The sequence below is a fragment of the Mesoplodon densirostris genome, chromosome 17 (genome assembly GCF_025265405.1).
Source record: "Mesoplodon densirostris isolate mMesDen1 chromosome 17, mMesDen1 primary haplotype, whole genome shotgun sequence".
Taxonomy (NCBI): Eukaryota; Metazoa; Chordata; class Mammalia; order Artiodactyla; family Ziphiidae; genus Mesoplodon; species Mesoplodon densirostris.
The window spans coordinates 19,522,159-19,549,385 of NC_082677.1; the positions used below are offsets into that span (position 1 = coordinate 19,522,159).

At 36.5% G+C, this 27,227-nt stretch overlaps 1 protein-coding gene across 1 annotated transcript in view; it reads left to right on the plus strand.

Moving 5' to 3' along the window:
* The window catches only part of SUCLA2 (succinate-CoA ligase ADP-forming subunit beta), a 49,384-nt gene extending 23,357 nt beyond the window's left edge, over positions 1 to 26,027 (plus strand). The window contains exons 5-11 of the mRNA XM_060079710.1: positions 4,804 to 4,932; positions 7,858 to 7,996; positions 14,472 to 14,633; positions 14,728 to 14,870; positions 19,265 to 19,385; positions 20,356 to 20,444; positions 25,240 to 26,027. Of these exons, the coding sequence (XP_059935693.1) occupies positions 4,804 to 4,932; positions 7,858 to 7,996; positions 14,472 to 14,633; positions 14,728 to 14,870; positions 19,265 to 19,385; positions 20,356 to 20,444; positions 25,240 to 25,314 (858 nt within the window). The 3' untranslated portion in view covers positions 25,315 to 26,027. The remainder of the gene's footprint in view (positions 1 to 4,803; positions 4,933 to 7,857; positions 7,997 to 14,471; positions 14,634 to 14,727; positions 14,871 to 19,264; positions 19,386 to 20,355; positions 20,445 to 25,239) is intronic.
* Positions 26,028 to 27,227: the final 1,200 nt, after the last annotated feature.

Genomic DNA, 27,227 nt, shown 5'->3' on the forward strand with positions numbered 1-27,227 from the left:
TTGGCAGGTGGATTCTTAACCACTGCGCCACAAGGGAAGTCCCAGCTGAGGAGATTTCTAAGCAAAGTATTGAAGGGGTGGCTTCATTTCTCCTTACTGCTTATAGTAAAATTTGAGAAGAGAGAAATGAATTGAAGAAGGAATTGTTAAGCAAAAAGGAATCAGAAGTTAAACGTTTGGAAAATTCTCAGCCTGCCTATATTGCAAAAAACTAGAAAGCTATTCGGAAGATAATTATGAAGGGTGTGGCTGAAGAACCATTTGATAAGGAGATTAATATGGGTGTGAACCATGAATTGTGAGAAATAAATGTCTGTTGTTTAAGCCACCCAGTCTGGTATTTTGTTATAGCATCCTAAGCTAAGATGTGTATTTCCTTTGGAGAAATGTCTATTCAAGTCTTTTGCCGATTTTTAAATTGGGTTGTTTGGTTTTCTGGTTGAGTTATAGTTCTTTGTGTATTCTGAATATTAATCTCTCACATACAGTTTGCATATATTTTCTCCCAGTCTCTAGGTTGCCTTTTTGTTGTTTCTTCTGCTGTGTAGAAGTTTTTAAGTTTGATATAGTCCCATTTGTGTATTTTGCTTTTGTTGCCTGTGATTTTCTCTTATTCAAGAAATTATTGCCAAATCCAATGTCATGAAGCTTTTTTTCCCCCTGTGTTTTCTAGGAATTTTACAGTTTCAGGTCTTACATTTAGGTCTTTCATCCATTTTGAGATAATTTTTGCATATGTATAAGGTAAGGGTCTAACTTCATTATTATGCATGTGGTATCTAGTTTCCCTAATACCATTTGTTGAAGAGCCTGTCCTTTCCCCATTGTGTAGCCTTGGTACCTTTGGAAGACCATTTGACCATATATATGAGGATTTATTTCTGGGTTCTCTATTCTGTTCCATTGAGGTCTGTCTTTATGTCAGAACCATACTGTTTTGATTACTATAGCTTTGTAATATGTTTTGAAATCAGGAAGTAAGAGGCCTCCAGCTTTGTTTTTCTTTCTCAAGATAGTTTGGTTATTCAGGGTCCTATGAGATTCCATGTGAATTTTAGGAATTTTTTTCCCTATTTTTGCAAAAAATGGACAGTGGAAAAAAGATTGTATTGGGGAAAAGATACCATTAGGATTTTAATAGGGATTGCATTGAATCTGTAGATTGCTTTGGGTAGTATTGGACATTCTAATAATATTAAGTCTTCCAATCCATGAACACAGGATGTTTACTTATCTGTGTCTTCTTCAATTTCATTCAGCATTGTTTTGTAGTTTTTAGTGTACAAGTCTTTTGTCTCCTTGGTTAAGTTTATTCCTAAGTATTTTATTCTTTTTGACTCTGTTATATCAATAAATGGGATCAATGTCTTAATTTCCTTTTTGGATTGTTCATTGTCAGTGTATAGAGATGCAAGACATATTTGTGTGTTGATTTTGTGCTATAACTTTGCTGAACTCATTTATTCTTAGCCAGTTTTTTGGGGGATTCTTGAGAGTTTTGTATATGCATGATGATATCTGTGAACAGAGGTAATTTTACTTCTTCCTTTCCTATTTGGGTGCTTTCTGTTTCTTTCTCTTGTCTGGTTGCTCTAGCGAGGACTTCCAATACTATATTGGATAAAATGGTGAGAATGGGCATCCTTGCCTTTTTCCTAATCTTAGAAGGCAAGCGTTTAGTTGTTCACCATTGAATATGATGTTCTTTGTAGGCTTTTCATCTGTGGCCTTTCTTATGTTGATGTAGTCCTTCTCTTCTTAGTTTGTTGAGTGTTTTTATGAAAGGGTGTTGAATTTTTTCAAATGCTTTTTCTGCAGCAATTGAGATGGTCATGTGGTTTTTGACCTTGATTCTACTAATGTGGTGTGGTACACTGATTGATTTTCCAATGTTGAACCATCCTTGCATTCCAGGAATAAACCCCCTTTGATCATGATATATAATCCTTTTAATGTGTCATTGAATTTGGTAGGCTAATATTTTGTTAAGAGTTTTTCCATCAATATTCATCAGGGATATTGGTCAGTAGTTTTCCTGTAGTATCTTTGTCTAATGTTGTAACAGGGTAATGCTAGCCTTATAGAATGAGTTTGGCAGTGTTCTCTCCTCTTCAGTTTTCTTTTTTTTTTTGGAATAGTTTGAGAAAGAATGGTGGAATTCTTCAGTGAAGCCATCTCGTCCTGGGTTTTCTTTGTCGGGAGGTTTTTGATTACTCATTCAATCTCCTTGTTATAGGTCTATTCAGATTTTTTATTTCTTCATGGCTCAGTCTTGGTAGATTGTATGTTTCTAGGAATTTATTTCTTCTAGGTTACCCAATTTGTTGGTGTTTGATTGTTCATAGTAGTCTTTTATGGTCCTTTTCACTTCTGTGGCATCAGTTGTAATGTCTTCTCTTTCACTACTGCTTTTTGTTATTTGAATCTTTTCTTTTTATCTTAGTCTAGCTAATGGTTAGTCAATTTTGTTGATCATTTTAACAAGCCAACTCTTAGTTTTGCTAATTTTTTTCTGTTTTTTTTTAAATTTTCTATTTCATATGTTTCTGCTTTAATCTTTATTATTTCCTTCCTTTTGCTAACATTGGGTTCAGTTTGTTCTTCTTTTTCTACTTCCTTGAGTTGTTAAAAAGAAAGCCATGAGTTGGGTACTTTCCTCCAACTTTGGTGAGCTGTGTTGGCTTCTGTCTGTAGTATTACAAGTTCTCTGGTGCTGTCACAAGTTGCTGAGCTTTCTTTTGTTCTCAGTGCCTCTCCCCCACAAGACATTCAGAGTTTGCAGGTTCCCTGTTAGCCCTCCAAGTCAGGTGAGACAGAAACCAATTCCTTGGACAGACCCCTGAAAAGCAGAAATGTTGGATGCACATTTGACTCTTCTCTTTCCCTCCCAAGGGGGAAGCCCCGCATTGGGCTATTTCTCAGATATTGAGCTGTGTTGGCTTGGGGGAGGGGCTCACTTAGATGAAATAAAATGACTTTTCGTACCCATTTCCTTGCAGTTGAACTTGCTTGGGGTACTGCAACTTCTTAACTGGTTTCTGGTTTTCTCTAATAGACATTTTGGTCATATATTGTTGTTAAGTTAGTGTTTCTGTGGGAGAGCAAAATCTGGGGCTTTCTTTTCCACCATCTTGCTGACCCTGATGTCCAGAGTATTTTTGGGTAGTGGCAGTGGGGGTGTGCAGGGGTTATGAAGTAGTAATGATTGACTGAATCATTGCCCACTGAGTTAAACTTAATCTCCAGGCCTCCTTCCCTCTTGGAAGTGTAGGCTGATATCATGTGGCTCAAAGCTCCAACCTTCTAATCACATCATTAGTCTTTCTGACCTGGTCAGTGCCCACCTGAGTCATCTCCTTTGTATTATCTAGGGGTCCGTTGTGAGTCACCTCATTAACATAAACTCTCAGATGTAGGGGAGGGTTTAGAAGTTGCCTCCCACGTACTGGGGACAAAGGCCAGCCAAATTCTCTATTACACATGTATACTGAAATCTAGTCAGGCAGTATAAAATTTAAAAGGTACAAAGATGTACAGGGAAATACAAATCTTCCACCCATCCTTGTTCCTCAAGCACCCAGTTTTTCTCCTGGAAGGCTGATACTTAAATCTTTTTTTTGCCTAAATAACAGTTAACTCTCTTTAAAAAATAATAAATTCCACACACACCCCCCGCCTCCCCCACCCTGGTCCCTTTGGCTATTGCCATATTTTGAGGATTTGAAGGACTGTATTGTTCTCCAAACAGTAATGAATATAATATTATTTCTTTACATTATACCTTGAAATGAATTTGTTACTGAAACACTTAGGTGCTGGGATAGAAAAGTGAAATTAGTCTTTTGAGGTTTGTTTTTTCTTTTTTCTGGATTAAGAATAATATATTCACTGTAGAAATTTTTTTTTGGAAAATAGTGACACATAAAATAACAAAAGTCTTATCATTTAATGTTTTATTTCTTATCTTTTTTCTGCTTGTGTGAATAGTGGGAGGGTGCATATTTAAACACACTTTATGTTAAAAAAAAAACACAGTTGAGAATAGAATCTAAGGTTTTGTATCATTTTTTCCCAGATTACACTGCTGAGATCATTTTCCTTTCTAGATGCATTAAATAATCTTTAGTAGCATGGTTTTACCATTTCCTTGTTTTTGCATGTTAAGATTATTTCTGGTTTTGTGCATAAATTAGTAAATCTATTAGATAATTTTACTTTGTTTTTGCTTGATTGATTTTAGAAGACTTAAAAGTTAACTTAATTGTTTGGTATTTATCATCTTACCTTCTTATATTGCTCATGATAATAGCCAGAGCTATTCTTTCAAGGTAGGTAGCTTTCTTTTTTACTGACTTCCAGTAGGGCTAGAGCTTACAAAATCAGGACCTTTTGTTTATTAGGCTTTCCTTATTAAATATCAGTAAACTGTTTTATGATTTTTTAATGTTCTTTAAACAATACTTTAATGTCCCTTCAGTTCTTGTGAAAAATGCTTAGGTTATATTTCACATATGTATGTGTTTATATTAAGTTGTTTGGTATACATTTGTATCTATTTTTAATCTTTTTCCCTCACAGGTGAGCCATTGTCTTCCTCTTCCTTTTCACTTCTTTTCCATTATTTCAGTTGAACACTTAGGGGGGCATTGTGCAGGAGATGCAAGGATAAATTCTCAAGGGAATTTAAAAATAGTGGGGAGTGATAGATGTATAAGTCTGATAGTGTACACAAATAGATATTAAGATTTTATTGACGGTTCCAAAATAAAATCTAGATATTTTGGCTGTTTCCCCTCCTGCTAGGGTCCTGTATTGATAGGAAGTTCTCAAGGTGGTGTCAACATTGAAGATGTTGCTGCTGAGACTCCTGAGGCCATAGTTAAAGAACCTATTGATATTGTAGAAGGCATCAAAAAGGAACAAGCTGTCCGGGTATGTTGTACTCCGAAACATTTCTAGCTTTTGATTGGATAATTACAACCCTTAAAGAGAATTAACTCTGTATAAGTGAAGTGATTGACAAAACTTCTTAAAAAATTTTTTGAGTGTTAATGCATGTTAATATGTAGTTTGAAATTGCAACTTTTTAGAAGTATCTAAAGTGTTTTTCTTCATATCCTCCATAAATATTTTACTGTGTATCTTTAAAAGATAAGGATTCTTTTAAAATAGCCACTACACTATTGCCATCCCTAGTAAAACTAACAATAACTTCTTAATATCATCACTTACCCAGTCATTCAAATTCCCTAATTGTCTCAATTTTTTTTTTCTTTTACAGTTTGAGTTGGGATCCATATAAGTTCTTTCACTGTGGTTGGTTAATAGGTCTCATAGGTCTTCTTCTAGTTTATAGGTTTCCTTTCCCTCACTTTCTTCATCCATTTTCTTTCATTTTGTTGAAGAACCTGGGTTAATTATACTTTATCATTTTTCATAGTCTAGATTTTACATCCATCCCCATGGTGGCATTTAACATGTCCTATCCCCCCCTTTATTTCCTGTAAGTTGTATGGAATGGTAGGGACACTGTCTCATAGATCCCTACGATAGATCAGAGATTTTATTTTGGGGGGGTTTTATGGACGCTTTTAAGAATCTGTTTAAAGCTGTGGACTTTCTCTCAGTGTATGCACATACTCAGTAAATTGTGCCTAAAGTTTCACTAGTTTTCTGTACCATCCTTCTTGTATGCCTCTTCCTCCCATTCGATTCCCACCCCACCCAAGAAAAGCCCCCCAAAACAAAAACTTAACCATGAAGTTTAGTATTATGGCCTGTGAGGGTTGCTTGTTAATGTTTGTAATACTGCTATTAAATTGTTTAGTTTATATATAAAAAATGAGTGACCCATCTTAAAAAGAAGTTTGAATATTAAAGTTTGAATGAAATTAACATCTCTTATTAGGAAACTGTCAAAAGAAGCTTATGGTATTGAAGTACAATAGAGCAGGAATTTTGACTGATACAAAGATTTCCCTGCTAAAGCGTGAAGCAAGTCATTTAGGCAAGTGAATCGTATAAATGTTTAAAGGGGACAGAGATTTGATTCATTAGGTAGTTATGTGAGAGTGATGACTGGAGACTTAAATTTAAATGAAAAAGAAAATACTTGATTTACAAGAATACTTGAAGGAATAATCTACTAAGATTGTACCTTTTTGAGTGATGGATGAACAGAAATAGTTCCCAGCCCAGTGCTTGACAAACTAATGTCATACTGGGCTGATCAGAATTCTTTTGCAATTCTCAGATGTTTACATTTAAAACAGTAGATTGTAACCTAGTGAAGATCTTCCTAAATGAAATGGTACTTTATTTCTCATTATTCTTTTTTTGAAATATTTAACCCAAAATTACATTTCTTAGTTTGATCATCCACTTTATTTTCATTTGATTATTTGCATTTGTCTTCTTGCAAGAATCACATTCACTTTCAAAGAATTTAATATTTTCTGTTATTGAAAGTCAGATATATTGTAGCCTTAGATAGCAATTGGAAGTGAGGAGAAAACTACTCCATAGGTTTCCTGAGCAGCTGCAACAGTTAGGATAAAAAAAGAGACATGTGGCTTCTACACCAGTGGTTCAGAATTGCTTATAGAACTTTAAAATATTTATGGATTTTTGGTCCACTGTAGAACTTGTGAACCACAACTTCTGGGTTGAGACCTTGGTGTATGTATTTTTTTGTGGTTCGTGGGCCTCTCACTGTTGTGGCCTCTCCCGTTGCGGAGCACAGGCTCCAGACGCACAGGCTCAGCGGCCATGGCTCACACGGGCCTAGCCGCTCCGCGGCATGTGGGATCTTCCTGGACCGGGGTACGAACCCGTGTCCCCTGCATCGGCAGGCGGACTCTCAACCACTGTGCCACCAGGGAAGTCCTGGTGTGTGTATTTTTTTAAAAGCTCTTCAGGGCTTCCTTGAAGAGCACAGTAGATAAGAATCTGCCTGCCAATGCAGGGGATACAGTTTTGATCCCTGGCCCGGGAAGATCCCACATGCCGCAGAGCAACTAAGCCCATGCGCCACAACTACCGAAGCCCGCGCGCCTAGAGCCCATGCTCCGCAACGAGAGAAGCCACCACAATGAGAAGCCCGCACACCGCAACGAAGAGTAGCCCCTGCTCGCCACAACTAGAGAAAGCCCATGTGCAGCAACGGAGACCCAATGCAGCCAAAAATAAATAAATAAATAAATAAAAATTGAAAGGGGAAAAAAAAAGCTCTTCAGGTATATTTAGGGAGGAATCTCTGCTCAAGACTGTAAACTCTTCTACTAGATTAGAAGCTTAAGTACCTGCATATCTTTTGAATCTAGCATATGTTAGGTGTCCAGTAGATTTTTGAATGAATGGGATAATACTTGTTTGACTGGACGTGTCTTCATTGCTTGGTAGACACTCTTCATAAATTACCTAAAAGGTAAAATAGGGTGAGTTAATATTTTGGCCATTGTTTTTGGACCATTTGGATTATCAGTCTACCTTTTATATGTAGTTTTAATAAAATGTAAGCCTCTTTTTTCAGTTTAGGTTGGCCATAAGGCTTAGTGGTAGTATGGAGGCTATGGAATAACACAGGGACAGGAATTGAGGCGAATGACAAGTCATTTGACCTCTCTGAATCTCTTTCTTTGTAAAATGGGCATACTACCTGCTTTGTGAGGATTTTGAATAAAAACTTTTGTTTAACCATTTAGTGATAGTAGATGGTATTTCAGTGATCGATGTTTGACCATAAATGAGTCATGCTTATTATTTAAACGATAAACTACAAGGTTTTTTATTTGTAATAATTTAATGTTGATTGGATGTATACAGTATTCCTATAATAAAGAGACAAATTGCTTTCAGCTTGCACAGAAGATGGGATTTCCAGCCAATATTGTGGATTCTGCAGCAGAAAACATGATCAAGCTTTACAGCCTTTTTCTGAAATATGATGCAACCATGGTAGAAATAAATCCAATGGTAGAAGATTCAGACGGAGCTGGTAAGGTACCTTATCTTCTTTTATCAAACATTGATTGTCTGTTTATCCACTTATCCTATTCTTCACCGAGGAAGTTGAACTCATAAGGAAGTGAACTCATTTCTATGTAGAAGCTTATTTTATAATGAAAAGAGTGAATGTGACCAAATATTAAACAGACCCTTTAAAACAAACACCTTAAATAAGTATATAAAGCTGCACTGTATGGCAGCTACCAGTCACATGAGGCAGTTAAAATTAATTGAAATGATACAAGATTAAACTATTTCTCAGTTGCACTAGTTACAGTTCCAGTGCTCTGTAGGCCCATGTATTGGACAGCTCTGTGTTGGACAGCACACATAAAGAACAGTTTCATCATTGCAAAAAGTTCTGTTGGGCAGTGATGGATTAGAGTATCCACTGCAGTAGTGAATAAATAGTTGTAGTTTTGGGGAATTAGCCATTTTAGTCTCCCCAGGTTTCAAACTTTAGAGACACCATGATTGTTATTGTACAAAGTGTGTATTCTGATACTAGAGTCCTTTAATATTAGGGAAGTAAGATTAGCTTGTCACTTTGACAGTTTTTCTTTTACGTATGTTTAAAAGGTAAATCAGGTTTTGAATTATCATGCCTTCCATGTATAGTTTTTCTAAAAATATAAGTTGCTTTATTGTAGCCTAAATTTTTCTTGATATTTTACATTAATTGCTTCTGTTGCTGTAATTTGTTTGATTTTGTTTCAAGTCTCTTTGGACATTTCTAATCTTAAACATTTGTAGCTCTCTTTCACTTTTATACTTCTAATTAGTTATATTCATTATTATAGAAGTCAGTTTTTAACTGGTCATTTATATGGTTGTATAAAGAAAAATGAGTAAATTTTCTTGTGATTGTAGAGGTAGTTTATAAAACTAAAAATAATTAAATTTTTTTAAAGAGTGAGGGCTGATGCACATTTTAAAAATGAAATGTCCAGTGAAGGAGAATTATCTGTATGAAACCGATATTTTTTTTTTAAGGGAGGCAGTTCTTACCTATTTATTCTTTTAGATTGGCATTACTTAACCCTTTGTAGGTCAAGGACAAATTTTAAGAAATGCAGTGAAAATTGCATGAAAACGAGCAACCCTCACCAAGGAGTCTGCACCAGTGTTCCCATGTGTGCATGTGCATATGCAATGTTTTTCATGCAGTTTAGGGGTTCTCAAACTCCTTGAAGCCTTTGGTCCTGCATTTGGTACTTGGATGTGAAATTACTAACTCCTATTGCTAGGCAACCTTTAGAATCCTTTTGTCAGGTTTCAAAACTGATCATACTGGAATTTTATTGGAATTGTATTCATCCTATAAATTGTTAGGGAAAAATTAACATCTTCCTAGTAATCAGTTTTTCCAACTAGAAATACCTTATTTTTCCATTTATGTAAGTCTTGATTTATATTTTTTTAAATAAGACTTATTTTCTTTGGATAGGTATTATATTTCTTTTTAGATTTATTTGTAGAAATATATTTTTTTGCTATTTTGAATGGGATCTTTTCTGCCATTGTATTTTCTTACTGTTTATTGCTGGTATACAGAGACTGTTGATTTTGTTCTTCATTTGAAGATTTTAATTCTATTGTTGCATTTGTTTTCCTTAGTCTTTGAAAAATATCTCTGCTCAGTTTCAGCTTGTCTCCCATGTTTAGGTTTATTTTCAGTTTCTTCTTTCATAGTACATAGTTTTGAATTTTGACCGTACAGAAGAGACATTCTAAGTATACTTTGGTTTCCTATAGTAAAGCTTATTTTTTTAAACTCTATTTAATGAAAACATAGCAAATACTATATGCTAGGCACTATTGTAAGAACTTTTCAGATATGGACCCCTATAGTTCATTAAATGTTTATAGCAGTTTTGTGAGGTAGATACTATTACTATCCTTATTTTATAGGTTAGGAAACTGAGTTACCAAAAGGTTAAGTGACTTGCCCAGGGACACATAGCTAGTGGTATAACTGGGCGGTGAATCTAAACAGTCAACTGCAGAATTTGTACTCTTACATATGACACAGTTGTATGACAGGGATATTTTGGGTAGAGAGTAGTATATCAACATTATTGGAGTAGGAAGAGATTAGCGATAAGGTATATCTTTTAGGTTAAGAAGCTGTAGCAGTAATCTAAGCAGGAGGTAACAAAGGCAGTGGGAATGGAAAGGAGAAGGCTTTATTTTACAGATGAGTTCAAGCTCAGGCTCTGTTAGCAGATCGACATTTCTCACAGTACTTTCTTTATATATTTTGAATGGAGGCTTTAGACCAATGCAGACTATGTAGTTATAAACATATGCAGATTGATATGTTTTATTTATAAGGTTCATATTGAGTTTCAAAAGTAATATTTTTAAAAATAGAAAATATAGATATTTGTCTCCTTTTGGTACTAAGTTACCATATGACAAGATAGAATATACATTTGGGGAAATTATCATAGTATTCCTTAAAATAGTAGTTTAAAGATATTTTGAATGACTAAATTTGGAATTATTTCCTTTGTGCACAGTTTTTTTGGAACATATATGCTGCATAGAATGAAGTATACCTCTTAATTTGTACTGGTTTAATTGTTTGAATAATTGTAAGAAGAAAGCTTATAGACTCTAGACTTATTTTCCTAGTAATGCTCTGAAAACATAAGGTAATATAAAAAAATACATATATATATATATATATATATATATATATATATATATATATATTTGAATACAGTTGCTTAAATAGCTTAGCATACCATTGCCATCATTGGGGTTTCTGAGAGAGATCTTCCAGTGATTACTGATCTTCACTGACAGAGTTCTAATTAAAATGGATCCGACAACTAAATTACACAATTAGACAGACTTAATAAATCTATTCAAATATGAGGCTTTAACAGGGCAGTCCTTTCAGGGATAGACTATGCCTTGGGAATAGCAGTTGGAAATGGTTGTTTGCTGTGGGAAGCTTACTCCCAAGAGGAAGAAGGATTGAGCAGAATTATGCATGCCTAGTTTTATAATATCTAGATTAACTAGACAGATAATTTGCGTCCTTTCCTCTGGGAAGAATTAAGTAAACAGACAGTGAGAGACAGATCTTATACTAAGTGAATCCTCTGAATGTGAAAGGAAGCATCAGGAGTGGGGAAGACTTGATCCCGCCCCCTCCCCCCCAAACATTCCTTAGTATTTTCTTTACCCACTGAGCTCAACCATCAAGCCTGTGATCTGTCAGGGTGGATGTGGAGCTCTTGAGGGAGGAGAGGTTAGTTGTCTGTTTGGGTAATCTTGTTCTGACTTTGAGGCTGCCTTTCCAATCCCAGCCGTTGTTCCTTTGGCTATTATGGGAGCATCTATAGGTAGTTTAGATTTTTACCCCCAGAAGTTTCTAAAATGGGTCAAAATAGTACACCAGTATCAGCTTTAAGAAAGTGTTATGCTCAATTCTGAAAATTTATTCTTTTCTGTTTCTGACACCATGTTATGTTCAGTCAGGTTGTCTGTTGGAATTTCAAAAGTTCATCAGTGAGATTAGATTATGGCATTAAAATACTCTGAAATACTCTAATAGTAAATTACATAAAGACACAGCTGGATTTAAAGTCCAAATGTGATAAAAGTCCAGAGGACCTAGAGAACTGAAGTCCCAAGTCACATTCTCTTATCTGAGTTAGAAGTTCAAAGAAATTAATGTTCTTTCTAATTTCGTAAATATTTTGATTGAATGAGAGGTTATGAATTCTAGATAGTTTTAAAATTCTTTTAGCCATGGCAGTTTGGACTGTCTGTCATAGGAATGGGTGGAGTTTCTTTGTGATCTCAGAAGTTATATTATTTGAATTTCAGATCTCTTATGTGCCTGAATTCTAAAAGTGTACAAAAGGTTAATAATACATATAAGTTTATCACAGCTTTGATCCTCAATTACCAAATTTGGAGAAAATGCCCCCCAAAACTCAAGCCATTCCCACTGCCAGGGACAGTGATCTCAGGCACAATAATGTTCTCAGAACCATGTACTTCGTTTTATCAAGGGTCATTGTAGAAACTCAGTGAAAGCTGAATGAAAGAGAATGGACTGATATTAGTCTCCCCAGGATGCCAATTGTCTTGATTATCTTACCTATGGACCTGAACTCAGTTGGGAGAAATATCCAAGTAAGGAATTAATTTTGGCCTGGTGCATTTGTGACTTCTAGGGGGGAAAAAAACCCAAAATGTACATTTCTTCAAAGTTTTTCCTCTTTTGAACACTATGAATTGAGTATGGGCTCTGTTTACTGATATTACACATACGCTTGCTGTTAGCAGAGTTGTCAGTGGCTGACAACTGTTGTTGCAGAGCTCAGGTCTAGGAAATATGCTTCCTAGGTATTTCACCCCAAGTATGTTTTTTTTTTTTTTTTTTTCCCGGTATGTGGGCCTCTCACTGTTGTGGCCTCTCCCGTTGCGGAGCACAGGCTCCGGATGTGCAGGCCCAGCGGGCATGGCTCACGGGCCCAGCCGCTCCGCGGCATATGGGATCCTCCCAGACCGGGGCACGAACCCGTATCCCCTGCATCGGCAGGCGGGCTCTCAACCACTGCGCCACCAGGGAGGCCCCCAAGTATGTTTTTATTGGAGAATCACCATCACCTGAGTGAACCAGTCTTTATCTTCTTGAGTTTATATACTTTAGAGGCCTACTAAGGATTAATGCCTTTACTATGTGTTCCTCATTGTTTGTTGAATGGCATGTTAATTTTATTAATTTAATAGATATATGGTTGACTCTTGAAAAACATGAATTTGAACCATGAGGGTCCACTTATAAGCAGATTTTTTTTTCAATAAGTATGTACTACAGTACTACATAATCCGTGGTTGGTTGAATCTTTGGATGCAAAACTGCAGGTATGGAGGGCCAACTGTAAAGTTACATGCAGATTTTTTTGCTAACATATCTTGAGCACTTTTTGCATTTACTAAAGCATTCTTCTAAAACACTTATTTTAATATTTGGAAAATCTGTCATATATAGATATGCCACAATTTATAACTATAAATTTATAAATGATTATCAAAATACAAGGGATCTGAAGGATCACAATCCAAGAAACATACATATTATCATTCACCAGTGATTTCAGTGATTTCAATTTGTACTTTTTAGTTCCAAATTTTCAATGTGGTTCCTTTCATAGTTTTTTTTTCTGCTGAGATTATTTACGTGGTGCTTTATTATGACCATATTTTCCCTTAAATCATTAAACATGTTTAAAATAGCTATTTCACAGTCCTCTGATACTTTAAAATTTGAGTCATCTTGAGTTTGGTTTCTTTTGACTGCTTTGTCTCTTTACTGTTGGTTACATTTTCCTGTTTCTTCACAGGTCTAGTAATTTCTAGTTGTATACTAGACATTTTGGGAGACTGAATTCTGTCATCTTCCTCTGAAAGAATGTTGGTTTTTATTGTTAATAGTTAATTTGGCTGACTCTAAACTTTGTCTCTTGTTTTGTGCAACAGCTGAAACTGCTCAGTTCTTTTAGCCTCTATCTGTTCAGGAATAAGGAGAAAGTTGTAGTTACATTGGAGCAAGGAAGGGATAGAATACATATTGTAAGATGAAGTCAGAGAATTAACCTTCATAAGGGCCATTTTGGTAGAGTGTTGGAGGTAAAAGCCTGATTAGAGTGGATTTAAGAGAGAATGGCAGGAGAAAAACTTGGTACAGGGAGTTTTTTAGGCAGGGCTTGGCAGATGTAGTCTCAGTTACTGCTATTTCTCTACTTGTTCTTCTTCTTCCTTTACCCTTTCTTTCTTCTTTCTTCTTCATAACCTGTTAAAAATATAAAACCCTTTGTAGGCTCACAGGCCATAAAAAAACCAGCACAGGCTGAATCTGGCCTGTAGGCCATAGTTTGCTGACCCCAGGTTTAAAGAGACAACTCTTTCCATGAGTTATGCTGTATAGAAAGAGGAGAGTAACAGGCTGGGGGGAGGTAGGGAGTAAAGAGTTTTTTCTTTCTTTTTATTGAGGTGGGGGAAAGAACAGCATTTTTACAAGTCAGTTTGATTTAGCCAATAGAAAAGTGGGGTGGGGTGGAATTTATAGTGCAGGAAAGACAATTAGTGGAACAATCCCCTTGAGTTGAGACCCTGGGCCCAAGCAAAGGAGTTAGCTAGGAGCATGGACAGTTAATTCTTGGTAATTAAAAAGAAAATTAAATGCTTTTGAGGGTTTTTTTTTCCCCTTCTTTATCTGTTGCTTAGGATAGGTGTAGAACCAGTAACTTTGATGGGGCAGTTTTAATTCTCACATATTCTTTTTCAAGAAACAGTTTGAATTAATTGTGTACATAGATTGAAATACTTTAAGTAAGTAACAAAATGTGTTTTTCTTCTGAAGTTAAAAACATTTGATTACTGTATAGTTTATTGTGTCTATCTTGAAATTAACATCACTTTCTTTTTTTCCTTCAAAGTGCTATGTATGGATGCAAAGATCAATTTTGATTCTAATTCAGCTTACCGCCAGAAGAAAATCTTTGACCTACAGGACTGGACCCAGGAAGATGAAAGGGACAAAGATGCAGCTAAGGCAGATCTCAACTACATTGGCCTAGATGGAAATATAGGCTGTCTAGGTACCACCTGTTTTTATGTTAAGAGTTGGATTGGCTAAGCTTAATTTATTTTCTTTGTTTGTTGCTTATACAAATCATTTTCCCTTCTTGATAGTAAATGGTGCTGGTTTGGCAATGGCCACAATGGATATAATAAAGCTTCATGGAGGGACTCCAGCCAACTTTCTTGATGTTGGTGGTGGTGCCACAGTCCATCAAGTAACAGAAGCATTTAAACTTATCACTTCAGATAAAAAGGTAGGGGCAGAACTTATGTTTTAGAATTTGAATGGAGAGAAGTAACTTGATTAATTAGTAAATGTGGTCGTCATAGTAGTTGAGTGTTAAAATTCAAAAGTCCTCAATAGTTTGGAAAAATTTGCTGAAATCAATAAAATAGAAGTTAGCAAGAAAGAAAGATAAACTTTCCCATTGTGATTTAGAAAACAAGGTGAAGAAATACTGGATGATATTAGATAATACTATAAATGGTAGTGATTTGGCATGAGAACCCATTACTATAGAAAAAATTTTGGAGCTGTTAGTTGATCAAAAAAGCCAGAAATCTGGAAAGTCTGTAAAGCTAAAAAGAAAATAAAAATCATCTTTAATTCTATTCAGACATAGCTTTTGTTACTATTGATTTGATTTATTTTTTTTAAGCCTTGTTAATGCTTATATATTTCACACATACACTCATACACATTGCAAATGTATCATTCTAGAAACAGCTTTATTAAGATATAATTCACGGGGCTTCCCTGGTGGCGCAGTGGTTAAGAATCTGCCTGCCAATGCAGGGGACATGGGTTTGAGCCCTTATCCGTGAAGATCCCACATGCTGCGGAGCAACTAAGCCCGTGTGCCACAACTACTGAGCCTGCATGCCACAACTACTGAAGCCTGTGCACCTAGAGCCCATGCTCCGCAACAAGAGAAGCTACCACAAGGAGAAGCCTGTGCACCACAGGAAGAGTAGCCCCCACTCACTGCAACTAGAGAAAGCCCACAGGCAGCAACGAAGACCCAGTGCAGCCAAAAATAAATGAATAAAATAAATAAAAATAAAAATAAACCAAAAAAAAACCTGGCTTCCAAAAATTAAAAAATGATATAATTCACATGCCATATATTTCACCCATTCATATATATATCTTTCCATACACACATTTTGAGTCTTTTCTTGCTAACATCTCTTGAGCACTTTTTGTGTTAAAGTATTATTCTAAAACACTCATTGTAATGTTTGCATAATCTGTCATATATAGATATGCCATAATTTTAATTACGAATTTATAAATGATTATCAGAATACAAGAGATGTGAAGCATTCTGATCCAAGAAACAGACATATTATCATTCATCAGATATTTTTTTAAGTAATATATCTACTGTGTGACCAATGTGGGTTTTTTTAAGGCTTATGGAAATAAGATAGTGGCCTTCATGTAACTAGTCTTACTGAATTTAGACTGAGAATTTGTCATTGGTAGGGATCAAGATTCCTTGAACTGTGTTGAGAATTGAAAGAGTTGGGCAAGGGGAAGGAAATGTGCAGAGGCATGGGGTCCAGAGAGGGCCACTGTGTTCATGGATTGGTAAGATGCTTATGCATAAAGATACAGCATTATTGGGATGAATGATAAGAAGTAATGTTGGCAAATTGAGACCCAAGTTGTGAAGATCCCTGTATCTATAGCTAAGGAGTTTTGAATTTAATACTTCTACCCCAGCACATTTACAAATACATATATCAGCTCCTTACCTTTTTGTTTTTTAATTTTTAAAAAAGAAGGTAATTCTGCTAGTAAAGGGTGAAATGGAGAATAGGGAGACACTGGCAGGAGAGATCAATTTGGTTATTATACCTGCTTGTTGGGAAGGATGAAGAGGTCCATAACGAAGGCAGTGTCAGTAAGAATAGAGCAATGAAAGCTACACTGCTGAGATAGAATCCTTAAGTTCATTTTTTTCCTTTTTGGGCGTGGCATGGTGAGGGATTGGTTAGCACTTCTGGCTGCAGAGAATCATTGGTTGGTGATATCTTCTGTGCTGTCAGAGGCAAAGTAAAGAAATTTGGTATTTTTGAATGAATGTGTTAAGTTTGCCCTGTGGTGATTATACCTGGTAGATAGTTGTAAAGATATTCTTCCTATAATGGTCAGATGTGTATTTGAGAGTCCTCAGTATATTGAGAAAAGTTGAAGTGTTAGGCATTGGTGATATGACTCATGCAGGTGATTTGAGGAAGCCAAGAATGGAACCTGGCTCCTCCCACCCAGTGCTGAAGGATTGAAGAAGGAAGGAAGACCCAATAAAAGAGGGAGAGAACAAACTGACAGAGATAGTTGCAGATCAGGAGAGAGTGGTGACATCAAAGGCCAGGGTGAAGAGTTCTGAGAAGTAAGGGAATGGGCAGTGGTGTTAGATGCTGAAAGAGAGGAGAGCGGGGCAGAGTCCAGGCTGCAGTGGGTTGAGTTGTGATTGGGAATTGAGGGTGTTGAGTCATATAGGAGAGTTACTCTTTCGGCGGTGGGGTCTGAGGAGGCACGGAAGGACGTAGTGCTCGCAGTTGAGTGGAGGTCGGCTTGAGAAGAGCTGTGTGGTGTATGCGTGTTTGTGTAGAAGACCAAGGAGATGGGCTATTTCTAGCTGGAGAAGAGATTTGAAGATAAAGAGGAGAGTGAATATAGCTAAAGGAGTGAAGACCTGGAGGAGACACAGTACAGTAATTGGTGATGAGGTTAGTTTTGGAGAAGAGGTTACTCCTTATGGTATTACTGGAAAAGGAAGATCATATGCTAGAAGTTAGAGAGTTTGAAGTGGGATAGGAGGCTCATGGAGAAAGTTGAAAGGTATGGGTCAGATTCCTAAGGTATGAGTCAAACTATTGCTGATGAATCATTATTATACTGCTCTTCAGGTTATGCTTGTGTTTCACAGGTTTGGTGTTTGGTTTTGTTTTTTCCCACTCTTTTGCTTTTCTTGAAGTTGGAATGGATAAACTAATAGGCTGGAATCATGCCTTATTTGAATGGGGATGGCAGGTAGACTGGGTGTGAGAGAGGAGTGGCTATGAGGAAGCTGAGTGTGCCCACGACAGTGTCATCGATTTGCTCAGCTGTGGCTTCTAGGCTGTATCGTGAAGCACGCCAGATGCGGGAGAGCCGATAGACTGGTTGATTAGGAAGGGGTTGAGGCACTAGAGGCTTTAACAGATTGGACGTGATAGACTTAGAGATGAAAGGCGTTAAGTGGAAGGAGAGGAGGTCGAGCAAGAGCGGGATTCACACATTTGATGTTGTAGAGACGTTCATTCTGGTCAGGTCAAGGATCTGTCCTTGGTAGTGATCAGTTGATATGGACTGGAGGTAAAAGTGACATGGTAGAGCTCCAGTCACTTTAAGGCTCAAGTGCTAGATGATGCCTGTGGTGCATACTGTAGCTATCCCACATGGGGCGGGAGGGGGTGAGATGGGAGGGTGCCAGAGTCCACTGTGAATTCTATTCCATTATGAATTCTAGACCTTTATTTCTTGAAGTATAGAAATAATAGTGGTAAAGATAAGGAACGCTTAGTATAACTCAGTGTGTCTCAAGTTTTTTCCTGTCATGGCCTTCACAGAAAGTAACATTTCAGTGGGGCATGGGAGGTATATGGGGAAGGTTTCTTGTTGTCAGAGGCCACTGGCTCAAGGTGCCAGCCGTCCCAGAACCTTCCTAATTGCTCTAAGGCAGAGGTCCCCAACCTTTTTGGCACCAGGAACCGGTTTTGTGGAAGACAGTTCTTTCACGGACGGGGTGGGGGTGGGGGATGGTTCAGGCGGTAACGCGAGCGATGCGGAGTGGTGGGAGCGGTGGGGAGCAGCAGATGAAGCTTCGCTCCCGCACCCGCCGCTCACCTCCTGCTGTGCGGCCCGGTTCCTAAGAGGCCACGGACCGGTAGCGGTCCAGGGCTTGGCGACCCCTGCTCTAAGGGGTGAGGGGAACGATATCTTGGTGTGTCTATAACCCATTTGTATCTCACTGGTTGAGAAGTTCTGGTGTAGCTGAATAAACTAAGCCTCTTTTTAAAACACAAATAAGGTTTTTTTCTAAAGGAGAAGAATAGCGATTCAGACTATCAGTGTGATGATGAAAGAATGCCAACCCAAATAGGCCCTGAGGTTTGGATGTGATGTGTAGCCAGGAGTGGCCATACAGATGTTGAGTAATTTTGAGGGCCTGGTTTGTGTGAAAAGTTGGTAGAGTTGATGGGGAAAAATGAAGAGATGATAGTTAATGAGGACTAAATTGGAGATCTTGCATATGATGTTGTCTTACAACATGGTCTGGGTTAGTAATGTTGGTAATGACTATGCTTAATAGGAAACAAGTAAATGGAATTGGGAGGTCTTGTTAATATGTGACAGGAGAGAAGATACTGTGAGCCAGGTGTTGAAATTACCCAAGGAGGGGAAATAAGTTTTGCTGGGTGGTGGACTGCACAGGTTTCAGTGATGAGAGCTGCATGCAGAGTATGGCTGTTTGGTCTGAAAATGTTTTCCATGGAGTTAACTTTTATCATAAGGCACAGATACTAGTGTTTTCTTGGGAAGGAAGGGAAAACAGTCACTCCTTTAAAATTTTAATCTAAAACATTTTATTGGCAGGTACTGTCTATTCTGGTCAACATCTTCGGAGGAATCATGCGGTGTGATGTTATTGCACAGGGTATAGTCATGGCAGTAAAGGATTTGGAAATTAAAATACCTATTGTGGTACGGTTACAAGGTAAGTGTAAAAGGATCTTGCAGTTGTTCTGTGAACTCTAATTGCTTAAAAGTTCATAATTCCAAGGGGTTTGGTTCATTTAGGGGGTTTTTTTTGGTTTTTTTTTGTGTGTGTGTGGTACGTGGGCCTCTCACTGTTGTGGCCTTTTCCGTTGCGGAGCACAGGCTCCGGACGCGCAGGCTCAGCGGCCATGGCTCACGGGCCCAGCCGCTCCGCGGCATGTGGGATCTTCCCGGACCGGGGCACGAACCCGCATCCCCTGCATCGGCAGGCGGACTCTCAACCACTGCGCCACCAGGGAAGCCCGGTTCATTTAGTTTTAAATATAGTTTTAAATAGCTGTATTTTTTTTTTAACATCTTTATCGGAGTATAACGGCTTTACGATAGTGTGTTAGTTTCTGCTCTATCATGAAGTGAATCAGCTATACGAATACATATATCCTCATATCCCCTCCTTCTTGCATCTCCCTCCCACCCTCCCTATCCCACCCCTCTAGGTGGTCACAAAGCACCGAGCTGATCTCCCTGTGCTATGCGGCTGCTTCCCACTAGCTATCTATTATACATTTGATAGTGTATATATGTCCATGCCACTCTCTTACTTTGTCCCAATAGCTGTATTTTTAAAATGAGAGTATAGTAGGGAATTTTTAAAACGTGGGTTTAAAAAAAATTCTAATATTGGAGCAAAATTGTTCATAGTTTTGCTTGGTATAAGTTGATACATTATTTATTTGTTGTGCATATCTTGAATTCTGACTTGTCTGAATTACCATTAATGTGATAAGGCAAAGTATTTCACAAGGTAACTCCAGGTTTTTATAGTATTTTCTTTGGTTTAGAAGCATTTGTATTAAATGACCGAAGTGAGTTGAAATTTCATATTTGTAAACGTATATTGTGACAAACATTTTAAATGATTTTATGTAGATATTTAAAATGTCTATATTTGCATAAATCATTTCCAGGTACACGAGTTGATGATGCTAAGGCACTGATAGCGGACAGTGGACTTAAAATTCTTGCTTGTGATGACTTGGATGAAGCTGCTAAAATGGTAAACAGGTTATGTTGATCTGAGGATAAATTTGCAGTGTATGAAAGATTTATAAACATTTGGATTCTAAAATGAACCAGCTAATATTGCTAATAATTAGTGTTTCAGCTAAACACTAGGAGTATTGAACCCCATATACCTATCACCCATCTTAAACAATTACCAGTTCATGATCAATCTTGTCTCATCTTATTCTTACCTACTTCCTTCCTTGCCCATGATTATTTTGAAGCAAATCCCAGACATTATATTATTTCATACTTATCATGTATCTGTAAAAGATAAAAGTATTGATGATATAAAGGGATTATTATTACTTGTTTCAGATGGGATAGTGGTATTATGTTTATGTTTTATAAAAAAAGAATCGAGTCAGTATTGAAATTTCCTTGATTCTCTTATTTTTTGCCTAGGTTCTTTGTTAGAATTAGGATCAAAATAAGTCTGTGCTTGCAGTTGGTTAATATATCACTAAATTTCTTTTTATAGAATCTCCCTTGCCTCTTTTTTTACTCTTAACTTTATTGGTTGAAAAAACTAGGCTGATGGTCTTGTAGTGTTTCCTGTAGTCTGGATTTTAATGATTGTATTCATGGGGTGTCATTTAACATGTTTCTCTGCTCCTGTATTTCCTGTAAACTGGTCGTTCAATCTATAGGTTTGATCATATATGTATTTGATTTTGAGGAGCGGGGAGCAAGAATATTTTATGGTTGATTTTGTGTAATTCCATAAGGAGGTATATAAATGTCAGATAATTTCTCTTTTTGTAATACTAGCAGTCATTGACATTCATAACTAGATCCAATATTTTGTTTATGCAAAGTGGTGATTTTCTAACTCTGTGATTATTTATTATATGGCATACTTACAAAAAGCGAAACTTTCTTGTATCAACTATTTGTTGGCATGAAGTACATTTTTCATAGAAAAAGCAGGATACTTAACTCTTTGGTTTTATTGATCAGTTTTCAAAATAATGGGTTTGTTCCATTATGGCCTACTAAAGTGACCCAGGCTTTTTTGTTTCTTAGTTTTTGTTTTTAGGTGTGTGTGTTGTGTGTTGCATGCACACATGTATGCACATGCTATTTTGAACTCATGGATTTAAATATATTTGATGTGGTTCAGTCCATTTTAGTTATTTTTATTGATGCTTAGATTATTTCATGTTTGGTCAGTGGGAACCTCTTCAAGTTGACTCCTGAGTCCTTCCTACATGCCCTGTGATATGCTTCCTGATATGATGAGATTTTTCAAGCTCATCTTTATATTTCTTGCTGCAGACGTGGAATCAGCCACATGGTGTTTAGACAGCACAATTTAAGCTTTAAGGGTGCTTACAACTATTAGGTTGTTCATTGTTTCTAGATATTTTTAAGTGGCAAATCTAGGAAAATATGTATTTTTTAAAGAGATAAATACATGAGTACATACTTCCAATATTTCCAATGCAAATCCAAGGTACAGTTTTTTTTTCTTATCTGATATCTGTTTCTCTTTTTTCCCATTCTGTACTAACATAAATATTCCTTTGCTTTGTCCCTCAATACAGACATGACAGTTTTAGAATAATAATACCAACAATATGACTACTGAAAGTAGTTCAAGACTTGTATGTGCAGTTCTTTTTGTCCTTTGAAGTATTTCCCATAATTTGCTGGATTTTAAAATTCACATGAAACAGTTCTCTGTTTTATCTCACCTTTGATGCATGGTTAGCTTCATTTATTTATTTTAAAGGAATTGCTTAAAATTTTTTTTTGTTATAATATTTCCAAAGTCAAACTGTAAAACAAGGTATACTTAGAGAATCTAACCTTTATACCTATTCCTGTTTGTTCCTTCCCCATAGGTAACCAGTTTTTTGGTTTTCTTAGGATTTTTTTGTTCATGTTTTCACTTTTTTAAAAACACAAGCAAATAATGTATGTGTATACATATAGATGTACGTATACATATATCTCTCCACTTTCCCACATTATATGATGGTAACGTATTTTACCTCATTTCTTTTACTTAACACTATATCTTGGCACACTCCCTAGTAGATACAGAGATGTTTTGAAATGAAAACTTCTGATTCTTTCCCACCTATGTTTATAGACGTTTCACAGAATACTCTTTGGGGCTATATGGTTTAATCAGTAACTAGGCTTTTGAGATTTGCTTTGTTAATGTGATATCTTTTCATAAGAATAATAAAGGTCTTATTTCCTTCTTTAGGACACACTTTGGGAAAAAACTTAGCTAGTAAATAAAATTCAACTGCAGTTTAGAGACAGGGGAATTTACACTCAGTCCTGAGTTTAAATTAAGATTTTGAGCAAGGGAATGTTAGGGAGAAAGTGTTTCAGAAAGCCTGTTTTGACTTTGAGATGTGGAGTCAGTTGTTGAAGGGAAGAGTGAGGGACAGTAGGAGTCTGGCTAGTATAATAATTAGATGTGAGGTGAAGGTAATGGATAGGTTAGAACTTTTCTCTGAAAATATGCTTGTTTGCAATGAGAGGCTGCATTAAGAAAAGCTTTGTGGACATGGAGAGAAAGGAGAAGAATCAGTAGGACCTTGATCAAATAGACCATGAAAGATAAAAGTGAACAGTTGCTTTTCGTTGTGTCTGTAGTGCTTTTCTACTGAGTAGGAGGTTATGGAAGTCATGACTATTAATCATATAATATTAGCAACTGCTACCATTTATAATTTATTGTGCATGCAATGCTAAGCCTTTTTTTTTCCCCTTCGGGTATTATCTTACTTAATACAAGTTTGGTGAAATAATCTCCATTTTTATAGATGAAGAAACGGAGGCTAGATAAATTAACTTATTCAGGATCATGTATCATAAGCATCAGAGTGGGATCTGAACTCAAGGTGTCTAACTTTAAAATCTTCTCTTAACTACTCTCCTGGGGAGGAGAGAAGCTAAATCTGTTGTTTGGTTTTAGATATGTTTAATTTGTATATGTTGTATGGTACCAGCTGGATATTCCCAGACAGATTATAGAGAGAACATTGGAATTCAGCTTGATAATTGTTAACTTACTGACAGAAAGTAAAATACTAACTCTTAAACCCAAGCTCCTATCCCAACATTGTAAGTTAAGATTATTTACACTTCTTAAAAGATTTATTTATTTATTTATTTATTTATTTATGGCCGCACTGCAAGGCTTGTGGGATCTTAGTTCCCTGACTAGAGATTAAACTGGGGCCCAGCAGTGAAAGCGCTGAGTCCTAACCACTGGACCACTAAGGAATTGCTTTTATTTAGATGTGCCTTGCGTTCTGTAGTATCCAGCTAAGACAGTCACTGTTTCTATCTTTAAAGATAAAGGCAGAAGATCTAAATAGACATTTCTCCAAAGAAGACATACAGATGGCAAACAGGCACATGAAAAAATGCTCAACATCACTAATTATTAGAGAAACGCAAATAAAAACTACAGTGAGGTATCACCTCACACTGGTCAGAATGGCCAGTCTGTATTTTAGTCTACAAATAACAAATGCTGGAGAGGGTGTGGAGAGGAGGGAACCCTCCTACACTGTTGATGGGAATGTAAATTGGTACAGCCACTATGGAGAACAGTATGGAGGTTCCTCAAAAAACTAAAAACAGGGCTTCCCTGGTGGTGCAGTGGTTGAGAGTCCGCCTGCCAATGCAGGGGACGCAGGTTCGTGCCCCGGTCTGGGAGGATCCCACATGCCACGGAGCGGCTAGGCCCGTGAGCCATGGCTGCTGAGCCTGCATGTCTGGAGTCTGTGCTCCACAGCGGGAGAGGCCACAACAGTGAGAGGCCTGTGTACCGCAAAAAAAAAACCCTAAAAACAGAACTACCATATGATCCAGCAATCCCACTCCTGGGCATATATCCGGAGAAAACCATAATTGGAAAAGATACATGCACCCCTATGGTCATAGCAGCACTATTTACAATAGCCAAGACATGGAAGCAGCCTAAATCAACAGATGAATGGATAAAGAAGATGTAGTATATATATATGTAATTGAATACTACTCAGCCATAAAAAAGAATGATATAATGCCATTTTCAACAATATGGATGGACCTAGAGATCATCATTCTAAGTGAAGTAAGTCAGAAAGAGAAAGACAAATACCGTATGATATCACTTATATGTGGAATCTAAAATATGACACAAATGAACTTATTTACAAAACAGAAACAGACTCACAGACATAGAAAACAAACTTAGGGTTACCAAAGGGGAAAGGGAGATGGGGAGGGATAAATTAGGAGTTTGGGATTAACAGATACAAACTAGTATATATAAAAAAATGACCAACAAGGACCTACTGTATAGCACAGGGAATTATATTCAATATCTATAAGGGAAAAGAATCTATATATAAAACTGAATATATATATATATAAATATAATACAGAATCACTTTGCTGTACACCTGAAACTAACACAACATTGTAAATCAACTATAATTTTAAAAAAAGGAAAAAAATATAAATAAAATTTAGGCAATGACGAAGAGATATATACATATATCAGATATGTATCTATTTAATACCTTCTGATATTATATATATGAATAAAATCCAGTGTGGGTTATGGTGTTGGTTGTGAACAGTGTTAGATTTGACTATCCTTCAAGAGCGGCAAATGCTTATAAGACTGTGAAGTGATTTATAACAATGTCAGAATAGCCCAGATATTTTAAATGAAAAAGACTGAACATGCAATTAATTTTACATTGACCAATCGTTCTGATTCTATGTTTTTATGAAAATAGAGACAAAGCTTGTTTTTTTCCTTTCAGGTTGTAAAGCTCTCTGAGATAGTGACCTTAGCCAAGCAAGCCCAGGTGGATGTGAAATTTCAGTTGCCAATCTGATTTGAGAACCCAGTGGTTGGCTGAAGATGTTAAATGTGTTATAATTGTTAAAAATACTGAGTTCTGTATTATTATTGTTCCTTTTCTCTTTAGTGTGTGAAGATTGTAATTACCGTCTAGGCACAAAAACTTTTAAAAGCATTTGGTCTGCATTTAATTCTGTTTAGAATGGGCTGTTTGTATAAAGAATGTGTAATGCAGTTATCTAGTTTGTTTTGTTGCAGCTTTCTTTCTCAGTTTCACAGAATGTCACTTGCAATATGCCAGTTTATTATTGTTGGGTACAGCATTCTTCCTTGATAAGAGTCTTATGAATGAAATAAATATGAAGACAAAGCTTTATTCTTTAGTGTTAGAAATGTATTATATCTAATAACTAGTTTCATTAGTAGAGCAGTGTATTAAAACAATGTTTATATAAGAAGTGTCTATCTTCAACAACAAATACCTAACTAAATATATCAGTCACTATTTATAAACAGACCTTTCAAACACTCCCCAGAATATTCTTTTAAGTATTTCAGTAAAGTAACTTGTGAATTAATTGAGCATTGTTTTAATCATTACAGAACACTGATATGTGCAAGTCCTCATGATCTTGTGGTATTGAGAAAAAGCTGTAGGTTTGTATCATGTAAGGATATATTTATTAAGGACTTGGCAGACAAAATTAACAATGTCAATTTAAGTTAATAAAAAATCTCCCAATGTGATTTGCATTAGTGTTTTTTTTTTTCTTTTTTAAGTAAACACAGTGAAGGTGATGTGTTTATCATTGCACTAAACACCTCTCAGGAACTGATTTGTAGATCATGTACTGGGCCATGATATTACATATTATAAAGAGATCTACAGATATTTCAGTTGAATTCTACTGTTTACGTGTGTGCCATCTGGTACCTTCTCCAAAAAGCCCACATTGTCCTTTGTGTCCCAATTTGTGTATGTGTGTGTGTGTGTGTGTGTGTGTGTGTATGTATATATATATGTACATGTCCATCTTTTCTTCATTGCATAGAACAGTTGATATTTAACTATTAACAATGTTCAGACCGTGTGATAATAACAGTGTAAGTACCATGGAAGGAAATACCAGCCAAGCAGTAGACTATGTAGGTAAACATACTGGTGAGTTTGAGAACTTATACCTATTTCTTAAAACGTGATCTCTCTCTCTCTCTCTCTCTCTCACACACACACACACACACACACACACACAATGAGAGGCAGCATAGCATAAATTGATTATGAGTGCAGAATTTGAAAGTGAATCTGGTTTGAATCTTGGCTCCACTACTTACTAGCTATATAAGTTGGGCAAGTTTCTAAATTTCACTGTACCTCAGTTTCCTCAAGCTCCTTTCTCATCTTCACTAGAATTATTTAGAGGGGAGAGGGAGACAGAGGCAAAGAGATAGAGGGAGGGAAATTATATAGAAAACACATGAAATATATATATATTGAAACCAACTATATGTATATCATATGATTATATATTGGTCTGTCTTCCCTGCCTATACATTAAAAGACTAAATCAGAGCCCTTAAACCATTTAAAATTGTGATAAAGTTATAATTAAAAGTCCAAATCTTTAGCTTTTAATTTTAAAAAAAATCATTCCAAAGAATGCCAGCCAGTGGTTAGCTCAGAAGATACTGGCATTTGTATTGGTTGGGTCTAATCAGGAATTAAAGACAATGCTTGGTATTTCAGAGAGGATGTAATGCCAGTGTTCTAGTTATCTATTCTTGGATAGTACATTATCCCCAAATTTAGTGATTTTCAAACAACAAAATTTTAATATTTCTGTGTGTCAGAAAATTGGAAGCAGTTCAGCTGGGTGGTAGTTCTGGTGATGCAGTTACTTGCAAGTTTGAGTAGTTCTCCCAAGATGGCCCCCACACATGGCTGTT